Source organism: Rhinocladiella mackenziei (genome assembly GCF_000835555.1).
Source record: "Rhinocladiella mackenziei CBS 650.93 unplaced genomic scaffold supercont1.1, whole genome shotgun sequence".
In the NCBI taxonomy this organism is placed as follows: domain Eukaryota; kingdom Fungi; phylum Ascomycota; class Eurotiomycetes; order Chaetothyriales; family Herpotrichiellaceae; genus Rhinocladiella; species Rhinocladiella mackenziei.
In genome coordinates, this window is record NW_013550604.1 from 4102349 (window position 1) to 4113786 (window position 11438).

The 11438-nt window shown below is 49.4% G+C and overlaps 4 protein-coding genes across 4 annotated transcripts; 3 read left to right on the plus strand and 1 right to left on the minus strand.

Annotated features, from left to right (window-relative positions):
• Nucleotides 1-171: 171 nt before the first annotated feature.
• Nucleotides 172-1405, plus strand: Z518_01446 (RdgB/HAM1 family non-canonical purine NTP pyrophosphatase; the record flags this gene model as incomplete). The annotated part of the gene is made up of 5 exons (XM_013422046.1): nt 172-354; nt 555-628; nt 870-1051; nt 1138-1199; nt 1331-1405. 5 exons carry the CDS (start codon nt 172-174, stop codon nt 1403-1405), a joined length of 576 nt encoding a protein of 191 aa, XP_013277500.1.
• Nucleotides 1406-1501: 96 nt separating this feature from the next.
• Nucleotides 1502-2083, minus strand: Z518_01447 (uncharacterized protein; the record flags this gene model as incomplete). Its single annotated transcript, XM_013422047.1, has 1 exon — nt 1502-2083. One exon carries the CDS (start codon nt 2081-2083, stop codon nt 1502-1504), a length of 582 nt encoding a protein of 193 aa, XP_013277501.1.
• Nucleotides 2084-6181: 4098 nt separating this feature from the next.
• Nucleotides 6182-7735, plus strand: Z518_01448 (uncharacterized protein; the record flags this gene model as incomplete). The annotated part of the gene is made up of 3 exons (XM_013422048.1): nt 6182-6318; nt 6372-6872; nt 6931-7735. 3 exons carry the CDS (start codon nt 6182-6184, stop codon nt 7733-7735), a joined length of 1443 nt encoding a protein of 480 aa, XP_013277502.1.
• A 1188-nt stretch (nt 7736-8923) lies between these two features.
• On the plus strand, nt 8924-10823 carry Z518_01449 (uncharacterized protein; the record flags this gene model as incomplete). The annotated part of the gene is made up of 7 exons (XM_013422049.1): nt 8924-9060; nt 9118-9281; nt 9336-9509; nt 9587-9829; nt 9888-10032; nt 10120-10564; nt 10665-10823. The coding sequence occupies 7 exons, from the start codon at nt 8924-8926 to the stop codon at nt 10821-10823; spliced, it is 1467 nt and encodes a 488-aa protein (XP_013277503.1).
• Between the last annotated feature and the right edge of the window lie 615 nt (nt 10824-11438).

Genomic DNA, 11438 nt, shown 5'->3' on the forward strand with positions numbered 1-11438 from the left:
ATTGACTTTGGTATTCATCTCCCATTCGCTACTCACCTACCACACACAAGTTCATTCAAGCAAGCTCTGTTAAATCTTCTATGACTAGAGATCCAATCCCAGTTCGCGCCTCCAAGTCCATCTTGAACCCGACGTTCAACATCACCCTCGATTCCGATTTTGTTCTCCATCATGCCCACCGCCCCCACGAGCCTGAACTTCATCACCGGCAACGCCAACAAACTCGCCGAGGTGCGCGATATCCTTGCCGACGTTGACGGCTTAGTTCTGCAAAGCCGCAACGTCCACGGCACCGAGATTCAGGGCTCCATTGAGGAGGTTGCGCGCGATAAGTGCTCCAGGGCAGCTGAGGTGGTGAGTCTAGAACCCCTTTCCGCTCTTTCTTTCGGGGGATCTTTTGGTGTTTTCTTCTTCGAAGTGTTATGTTCCATGTCTAAGACGGAGATACATTGTTGTCTCTTCGCTTTGGTCTGATCCGGCCTTTGACGAGACGTTTTCATACGTCCACGATCATGGTGAAAGGGGGAGGGCTAAACATCTATGGTTCTAAGCAGGTCAATGGGCCGGTGTTAACGGAGGATACTGCGTTGGAATTCCAGTCGTTGAAAGGGTTGCCGGGGCCATATATGTGAGTTTTGATTTCAACTTTTTTCGTTTGGTTCGTCCAAAGAGATTTGCTGCTCAAGGGAGTCAAGATGTAAGATGCATAGCGAGGATGAATCAAAACGCAGGGATGCGCTTGCGATATCGATGGTATTTCTCCAAGAGCTACTGCTAAGACCTTCCTGGTGTCCTCTGTGGAATCTGTCCATCCATTTGCCCTTGTCTTCTCCCCCCGTCTCCTCCGCTGACCCTCTTGTGCCTTCCAGAAAACACTTCCTCGAAGCCCTTGGCCACGAAGGTCTCAACAACATGCTTGCCGCATACGAAGATAAAACCGCCTTCGCGGTCTGCACGTTCGCATACAGTGCCGGACCTGGCCACGAGCCGATCTTATTCCAAGGGCGTACACAGGGGAAGATCGTGCCGGCGAGGGGGCCTGCAGTATTTGGTGCGTTTCTTCTTCGGCTTGATATTAACACGGGGCTTTGAATGGGGCGTGGTGACATGATGATACTGATTGATGGCATTGTGCAGGTTGGGATGCGGTTTTCGAACATGACGGCCTCACATATGCCGAGATGGACAAGGTTACAAAGGTATGTGATGTCCTTCGTCTTTGACTGTCGCCTATCGAATCTCGGCCCCATGTCCGGGGTCGACTAAAGCTCCTGGAGCTTGTGGGACCACACTAGAAGTCCACGAAGATGTGTACTGAGTCCCGGCACAGAACCGAATTTCTCATCGAGGAAAGGCGTTGGCGAAGCTGAAAGCCTGGCTCGCTGGCGGTGAACTGGGATCTTGAATCCAAGAGTCGTGCCTCGATAGAATAGACTGATAGATCGGACCATAATGACGGACCGTCTTTGGATCGTTTTCATCTTTTTCGTAGATGTCTCACTCACTCCCCGCTTCCCTTCTCTTCTTGGTCCTTGATCCAATTCTTGACCCATTGTAGCAATCTTTCCGCATTCTCCTCTATATCCTCAGCTTCCACGCTCTTCAACTCAACGACTTGACCCTCTTCAGCCTCACCCCAACCTTCTTTCGCCTCTTCACTGACAATCCCAAAGATCTCAGCATCCATGTTCTCCTGCACCTTCTCATCTTTATATCCCCTAGCCACGAGTCTATCGTACAACTCAGTCGTCTCTTCGCACCTCAACACAACGACCAAGTCCACCCATCTTACAGCAAACCCTGCGGTGGAATGCCAGTCGATGACGAAGCCGCCCTCGCCGTCTCCGTCGGAGATCTCTTTCTCGACTTCATCCATGAGTTTGTCTTCGTCGACGATCAGGGTCTGCAGCTCTTCATCATAGCCGGTGTGGCAGGATCGTTCTTTCACTATGTCGTTGATAGACAGGTGCTTAAGGTTAAGCGGTGGGGTGGACTGCGAAGCGATACTGAGTAGTTGACTGCAGGTGGTGGTTTTCCCAACGCCCGGCGTGCCGGTGATCAGAACATTTGGTAAGGAACGCATTCTGTCCTGGGAGAGGCGTGCCGGACTGCAAAACAGAACTTTGGAAGGGGCCAAAAAGTTACCATTTTCCTAATTCGTAAATCACGTGCGTCGGGACGTTTCCTATAAGAGTTGATTGGCTGAGGACAATCTCCGCGACTCTTTTATGATTGACAAATTCTTTTCAGCATTCAAGAATATTTTATGAAGACTGTGCGGGAAACGATGGATTTCCTGCTCTTTGTAAGGGTATGAATCAATTTCGGACCTTTACTGGTCTAAAGGACGTCTTTGGTTGATCTTGTGCTGCTTGGGTGTCAGGAACTTTGGCTCCTCTCTACATCCTTCTTTTGACCGGAGTTCGAAGCGACCCTCCTTACTGTCGAGGAACTGAGTCTCGAATTAGCTTCATGGACTGATGGTCTGACTCTCGTGGACGGCATACGAGTATGATCGGACTCTGCGCACGGCACGGCGATACAAAGCTCAATGCCAAGTTCAATGCACAACCTGCGGTAAGTTTGATATATCTCTTGGTATTATCCTTATGTATATGTATGAGGCCTGTGAGTAACTTAATCAGGTAGTTCGGTGCAGCAACGGATGGAGGCATTCCTTTTCGGTTTGGGAGGAACATGTATCGTCCGAAGCAGTGCTCATGGAATTCAGCATCTTGTCGCTTGTCTTCAGATCTCATTCTTGAATCTCAACCTCGATCTGTTGCGGACTCTTCCTCAACTTCGAGAAGATTGCGTGCGACTCTGGCCCACGCATGTAGCTCTCGTTCTATTAGGTCATTCTGCGTTGACTCGGTTGACGCAGTTTCAGCTTTGCTCCACATCTCCTCATCGGGGAGAGTCACCATCCAGTCTGAGCGAGATTGTTCCTGTCTCCTCTTGTTGGCAGAAGTCGTAGGTGCTTCAATGCGTTCATCTCTGACATCAGGCAATGGCTGTGGTTTAACGGGTATGCGTATGAAGCCCAACCACTCCTAAAGACCATTCACCAAGACTTCCTGCCTAGGTGCACGCCGCGCGGCTACGTGTCTATAGCTAGACTCCATATGCTCAGTGGTAAGGTGGTCTTCGAAGTCCTTGTCGTTGAAGACTTTCTCGGACCCGGTATGGCAAGTAGGTTCGCCGCAATACCAGTTCGTCAAGGTTGTTGCGCCATGCGCCTCAAGATGCAAATCCGTGATAAAGGTTATATTCAGGATTGCTCCACATTGGGGAACCTCACACTGCCAGCCACCGTCGGTGAGTACGGCGCAAACGACCTCCTTGGAATCCAGCTTTGGTCAAGTGGTAGATTTTTGCTAACGCGGTATGTTTTTCCTCAGGAAACCCTTTCTTCGTGCATTTGAAAAGCATTCTCAACATCCCGTATTGACGTTTTCTTGATGCAACTCATGAATTTGTGAAGCAAGGACGAATCGTGTTCACATGTAAGCATGGGAGGTGATCTGGATTCATCCATCTCTTCCATGGCCGTGTCTGGAGCCGACGCAGTTTTCTGCTCATTGCTATTGGCTTCTGCGATATCGTCTTCCCCCTCCTCCTTCTCATCCCCGTCAACGTCTTCGTCGTCATCCTTGTCGTCATACTTGCGACTAGACCCTTCTTGTCCGTCGATGTCCAGTGGCTGAGGCTCTTCTATATCTTCCGGAGGCTGAGAGATGTCTATCGGAAGCTTGCTCAACGGAGGTCTGGCGTGACGATCACTTTGGTGCCGCAGAGTCCACGTCGACGATAATTGGTGGATGGTTCTGACACAGGTGTTGTATGAGATTATCCTTGGTGTAAGGTGCGATGTCGACTGATAGGGCCACGTCTCTGTGTTTTAGTGGGGCTTTGCCTACTTGAGTGGGATAGCATTCCGCGCCAGCTTAATGCCCAAAAATTTTTAGCGATATATAACATTTTGAGTGCAATTTGCATCCAAATCTCAGGCCAACTGGGTAGGTCACAAGCCAACTTAATTCTCAACATCAACTAACGGAGACCAGCCCAATGGCAAGGCGTATGTTCAAACTTCAAACCCCATTCTCCATCATTAGTTAACGCCTGCTAGGCTTGACTACGAATCAAGAGATTGCGTAAGAGATGAAATAAACAAAACTAGTTTTATCACTAACAACGTACAGAGGTTCGATCCCTGCGTTGGTCAATCAATTTTTGTTACTTTTGGAATTGTTGTTGGGCGATATTTTTTTTGGCTCACTTGTGTGCGAATCAGGATAACGCGTCAACGGACTCCGCACGGTATGAACTTACTCATGCGAAACAATTTGGAGTATCACGATGTATCCAGCTTTCACTGAGACTTCTGGACAAGTTCTCTCCCCCCCTCCTACTAACAACAAACCAATCAACCAACGTCCATTGATGAGTCCTCAGCCTGTGACCGAGTCTTTCCAACAGACTGGCTTGTTAGCTCTACATCGACGCCATCTCACTTCCTGTTGTACTGAATGGCTCAAGTGATGGACCAGAGCAGACCTCCGGGTAGGGCTGGACGATTCTCTCCCAGTGGAGTTGGATTGAAGAGCGCGGTACCAAGAAATGGGCATACCTTTTCATGAAGATTGGAACAGAGACAGCCAAAAGATCTTCTGCTTATGCCGTGGCATGATCGCAAGGCAGCGACATTCTCAAAGTGCTTGAATGGCCGATGCGGACTAGCGCAATATGTTGATTGGTCCACAGCTGCGGCCCCTTCGTGTACCTGCTACCTCACCGGTCGAAGAATTGGCATCCGGACCAAAGTAAGTCCTTTAATATAAAGAGAACCCAAATGCTACTTCGGAAGCGAAGCATCCAACCAGAAGTTTTGTTGAATGACCGAAATGGTGAGCTTAGAGTTTGCATGCATCGGGCTGCGAACTCCCATCCCACCAGGCTGAGAAAATCATCAACCGAATGCCTGTCTTAAACATACAACCGCGGAATGCCAACGAAAGAGAAGACCTTGCGATTTCGAATCTTAGAAAGAGACCCCACATGGTGAAATCAAAGACGCCAGAATTGGGGACAACCCAAGGCTCCTTGGAGATTGAAAAGCTCCGTCACGCGTTCAACTACAAATTTGGGCAGCCTGGTCAGCGTAAAGAACAACAAACTGATCGCGATGGGAGTCATAGGATGTGGTCAATTGTTTTGGATGCTCTCCGGAAATAGGAACAAAGTCCATTTCGGAACCTCAAGAGGGTGACATTCTATTTTCGAGTGATCTTGGGTATCAAAAATTGCTCAGTCATCACTACACATTCGCCGGTCTGGGCCACTTACCACGAATTCCTCGGGTTGATTTCAAACAGGCAAAGTTCAGTGTACCTGCCAGCCAACGCCAGTACTTGGCCATTGCGATAAATCCGAATCGAAAGGCGAAGTCGTCATTTCCCACTGTGGCAGGGCCAAGGAGCCCAAACCAGCGCCGTAAGGCCACGGCACAAAGTTTGGAAGCGGCTGTGGCGACGCGAACGCGTCATTGAGGCCGTGATTGCTATACTGGTCTCAGCTAGGGAATGGCCCTCCAGCATCAGTATTATCCCAATACCTGTCCTCCCATTCAAGAACGGGTTCAAGCGAGCCGCATCGCGAACGATCATGGCTTGCCCGGCTAGACGTACCACTTCCCCAAGGATTAACGATCGCGGGAGGCTCATAAGACGTCCAATGAGCTGCCAGCTTGCAACCATCTCGATTGCCTTTTCTTCCCCCACCCCTTCTCACGAGTCGATTCATTCCTTTATCCATCTCAAGATGACATCTCAATCGAAGTGCACCTTGAATTTCCGGACGCTAGGCTCATATTCTTCATTGTCTTGCTCCTTACACAATGGCGACGGTCACTAAGACCAAAAAATCTCGCTCTGGATGCGGCAACTGCAAACTTCGAAGGGTAGTACGCTCCTCGTCCGGTTCACCAACCACACATGGCTGAATGAACGATCAGATAAAATGTGACGAGGCGAAACCGTCGTGCTTCCAGTGCACCCAAAAGCGCCTAGATTGCCCAGGCTACGTTCCTCGTTGGAAATGGTCCACCAAACATGAAAGATATGATGGTTTCGTAATCCGGTCCAAGAAAACAATTCCCCAGAACCAGGATAAAAACCCAATGACAGTGGAACCTCAGGACCCTTCGGTTGTTGACGAAGAGGCGGCCCTCAGAGGACGATCCGTGCCGGGACTCTTGTATTGTTCCACCTCAAACGGCGACCCCTCTATCAAGCAGGCAAGAAGATTTGGAAACCAGTGACAGCTTTTTCTCCCTTAACCATTTGTCCGTCACGATCATCACGTGCGAGTCGGCATTCCTCACAACCTCTCTGCAAGTCTTCGCTCCCGCCACCAGATACTATCCTCTGCAATCCACAACTTCAAGTCGATTTCTTCTCTCATGAAATATGCAAGGCTTTATGTGCGTTTGACTCGATCTACAATCCGGAACGGATTGTCACGGTCTCACGCGCAGATGCCTCCCTACTATTCTTCTCCTTGTCTCGATATCTCACCGCCGCATACTTCAACACCAATACTTCCACTTCTAATGGCTGTGTAGTTGCCCGCAACGCACAGACTGAAACATTGCACCGGCTGAAACATGAGATCACCGAGTTGGATATGTCAAAACAAACCAAGATCGAAGAGGTACTTATGGCTGTGATAATGTATGGTCTCAGTACCAACTGGGATGGATCCAACGATCCGAGCTTCATGCATTACAACGCCGCCGTTTCTACGTTTCATCATACTTATCAAGACGCGAATGTAGAACCACGTCGCTCCCGAGCAGAGGGATTTTTTCCGTCAGTCCTTAATCTATTGGTGGATGGGCTTAGCCTTTGTCACAGATCTAACCAACAGCCATCTCCTCGATCCTCCAGTTATTGAAAATGAAACAAGAATTGACAACTTCCGAATATGGACAAATAAGATTGTTCCACATCCTCTCGCTGGTGTTTCCCCACAGGCGCAGTTGCTGCTTGGTCGAGTCGGTTCACTTGTATATGCACAGAGATTGAGGTGTCGGGAACGATCATTTACGAGCATGAACAACATCCATAAAGAATATCGAGCCCTTCAGGAAGCTAGGCAGCTGGAAGAAGAACTTCTTATCTTAGAGCTTCCACAAGAGGATGAATTTGTCGATGTCACTGACCCGGATACACCGCTCAAGGATCTCTTCACCACCGCGGATGCTTATCGACTTTCAGCACTTGTATTACTCTATCGGACATTTCCGGATCTTCTCGAGGTACGATTGAGTTGGAGGCTCAGCCAAGGAACCTATTCTTGCTGTCATTCTCAAGAAGAGCGAAGGCTCCTCTGGGTCACTGCTTTAGCTCTACATGTTCTTGATCTGCTCTGCCAAAACGCCCCTGGATCTGGGACGCGAAGTATTCAGCAAATCTTGCTGATCATCGTCGCTGGGGAATTGAGGATGCCACAATCTTCTCTCACGATGCAAGCATTTGACGACAGTAGTACGGATTCAATCTCGCCCGAGACCGCCTCTTCTGTCACCACCTCAACTAAGCCGGAATATACAGACATATTCGATGTGCTTGATCATGGAGGCGTGGCAGCTGTCCACGACCGGCTTGGCGCTGCTGCTGAGGACTGTTTCTGCCAGGAAGTCAACTCAGAGTCGGGTGTTCAACGCTCGTGAGACACTATTGGCTCGATTAAAATCAATCCGCGAGATATTGCCATACAGATCACTCAAAATTGTCGAAGAGCTCGTGCTGAAAACTTGGAGCCTGATGGACCAAGAAGCTTCCAAGTCTTTTTGGATGGACGTGATGATCGAAAATGGCTGGCAGTTTCTCCTAGTGTGAAAACCGTGATAAGGGTTTACCGACCTTGCTTCCGGACTGTAACATTATTTGCTCAGGCAGCCTCGGTGAAACGCATACGCGAACCAAGCAGCCGACTGGGTTCTCAGTTACGAAACCGGTTACATGCAACGAGTCAGTCAAACACATTAAGAAACGCGGAGACGGACCGGTCTGGATCCGACCCATTTGGACTGCATCTCAAATTGGGCCTGTGAGGTAAAGACGGGTTCATTCCTCCAATTGCCCCTTGCTCAGATTGACTACCAGAGGGCGGAATTCCGGCGGCGTATCCCTGTAATAGCATACCCCTCTCATAGCACTTGAGTGCCCGACGTTGTGGAGCTTTATTGATCGACAGGATTGGAAGGCTCAGTCGCACTATGAACCGTGCCATTCTATCTCGCAACTGGGTGACTCGTATCGCGGACCTCGGAGAGATCGAATGAACGATTCGTGGACTCTCGAAAGCAGTGGTTAGAGCTCACTCCCCACAATCTCGAAAGCTCGACTCATTCGCCTGATCATTCGAGTCAGAAACTATCTTGGCAAATGGGGAGAAGCTGGAGAAAAGGTTGAAGTACATTATCGAACAAGAAGATTTCTCCTGCGCCCAGAATACCGGCAACTTGACTCAGACTTGGTTCCCCAAACCCAACGAATAAGAGAATTGCCCGTCTCGGTCTATAACAAGTTGCCAAGGTTGCTGTCTACTTGGTATATACTTGGCCTGCCTTAACCTCATCCCCCAACTCCACAACTTGATGATCCCGACAACACGAAAGACCCATCTGGAAACGATATGGGTTGCCGTGGTACCTTGAGTATGTGTTCAGCCGACAAAAAGCGGGGAGAACACAATGTTCATTCCAAAAACCGAGGATGTGGCATCACGGGGGTTATATCAGACCACGTAGCCACGTTTTTCTGCACACATGTGGTTGATCGGTTCTCCTTGAAGAACATCTCCGGAAATATCTAGACTGGCGTGAAAAGCCTAGCTGCCGCCCATTCCCCAAAGGATGGATGAAAAATCACTCCCGGCTGATCATATCGAGAAAAAGGATGAAACATCATCCCTCTCCTCCGGCCAGAAAGATGAAGAAATTCCAGCAGATCCAAACCAGGACTGGTCGAACGCAGAAGAAAGAGCACTTGTGTAAGGTCCTTCATCGAAATTTTCTTCGTGTATCCAAGTGTTAATATGCTTTCGCAGCAAAAAATTGGACTGGCGTGTCTTCCCCATGCTCTGCATAGTCTTCGGCTTGTCTTTACTCGACAGAACGAATATATCAGCGGCATATATCGCTGGAATGGCTGAAGACCTCGAACTTGCGGTTGGGGCCAGATACTCCATCACCTTGTTGGTCTTCTTCATTGGTGAGTATCGTGTACCCGACAGGAGACTGCCGGTCACTGACCACGTCTGAAAAGGGTATGCCATATTCGAGATCCCATCCAACATGGTGATTCGGAGGCTTGGTGCGCAAATCTGGCTCAGCTTTTTGATCATATCATGGGGCCTCTGCGTTTTAGGAATGGGTTTTGTACATAGCTGGACCGCGCTCACCGTTTGTCGATCTTTGCTAGGTATCTTTGAAGCAGGCTGTGAGTATTGGTCCCCCTATTCTGCTCCCATTAACCGGCCTTTCCCCCTTTTACTGACAATCATCATTGATGGATAGTATTTCCGGGCGCCGTCTTCATCATTGGGTCCTGGTACAGGCAATTTGAAACAGCGCAGCGGGTGTCTCTGTTCTACATGGCGTCGCTTCTGTCTTCCGGATTCGGACCAATATTCGCCTATGTTCTCTCACTGATCCGTGTTGGGGATGGAACATACCGTCAGGGATGGCGTTGGATATTTATAATTGAAGGGATCGTCACCGTCGTGGCTGGGATGGTGTCGCCCTGGTTTCTCGTGGAATGTGAGCGCTGTTCATCTCTCCGACCCCTTGGACTCCTATGACTGACGTTTCGAAACAGTCCCAGAAAAAGCCAAATGGTTGACTCCACGTCAAAGGCACATCGCTCAAGCTCGGTTACAAGCCGACAAAGCAGCCAAAGAATACGTGCACCCTACATTCAAAGAATCGATGAAGATGCTTTGGGACTGGAAACTCATCATCTAGTACATACGCCATTCCATTTTCCATTTCTGTCCCGCATCAAAACCTTTTGTCTCATTCTCAGTACTGACTCTATGTTTTCGAAATAGCTCAGTCCAATATTTCGTTGCGGCCTCGAGCGTGTATTCGCTTGCGTACTTCAAACCTATCATCCTTCGGCAAGGTATGGGCTTTAGCTACGCACTGTCGCAGATCCTAGCATCACCACCGTACGTCTTCGCCATCATCATGAGCATCAGCATGGCATGGGTGTCCGACAAGTACCGTACGCGCTGGCCCATCTTGGTCGCGCAGAGTGTTACCGCCATCGTCGGCCTATTCATCATCCTCTACGCCAAACCCCCTGGCGTCCGCTACTTTGGCTTGTACCTTGCCATCTTTGGCACTCAGGCCAATGTTCCTGGGACCCTCGCGTACGGTCAGAGCCAAACCGCCGAGGTCAGGAAGAAAGGCGTCGTTGCTGCTGCCATGATCTCTGTTGGTGCCGCGGGTGGAATTACGGGAAGTACCATCTTTAGAAGTCAAGATGCGCCGGTGTGTTGCTCCTTTCTCCGTTGACGTCTTTTCTCCTTGCGACTCCCTGCCTCGGGGTTTCGCATCTGGGTCAATGAGGCTGATTCCTGTTGTCCTCCAGCAATACCTGCCTGGCATGTGGGCCACGATATCCCTGCAGATCCTCTACTCGATCGTCACCCTGGGTTTGAGCATGTACCTGAAGCACCAGAACAGATTGGCGGACGAGGGCAAGAGACCTGCGTTAGAAAATGTCGAAGGGTTCAGATATGCGCCGTAGAAAGTGAACTTCCAAACAAAGAATCAATGACAATGAATGTATTGGCGGGTGTCAGATAGGTGCCTCGATTGGGGTTCAGTGGAGGAGAATTGGGGATGGTAGAAATATCGACGACCGAAAGCACAAGAGCAGGATTTATCAATCGATACATTGACATTTATTTGGCATTTCGGTAGAAGTTTAGCAAAGGAGGAGCGGGACAGAAGACGAATCTTCTTTCCACGCCCCTTTCCCCTAATATGTTGTTGCAAACCCCGGAGACACCCAGTGCTATGCCCAAAAAGATTACAAAGACAAAGACAAGGCAAGATAGTTTGGAATATGTGCCTCTCATCCCATCCCCCCCCTTCTTTCGCTTTCCATCTCACTCGCATGGCGCCGGGGTCGGGAAGATAGAAGACCACAATCCCCCAACAGCACAGCAAGCACGAATATTTCTTTCTTCCCATCCACTCACCCATACAGAAACCAAGCAAACTTCGGAAGTTCTCCCTAGACATACACCAAGGGGCTGAAACGTGACAAACGCAGATTTCTAGTGACATTCTTGCCTCCAAGTTTTGTGCTCGTATGTCATTGAACTTTGGTTTTTGGTGGTCTTGGTCTTTATGTTTT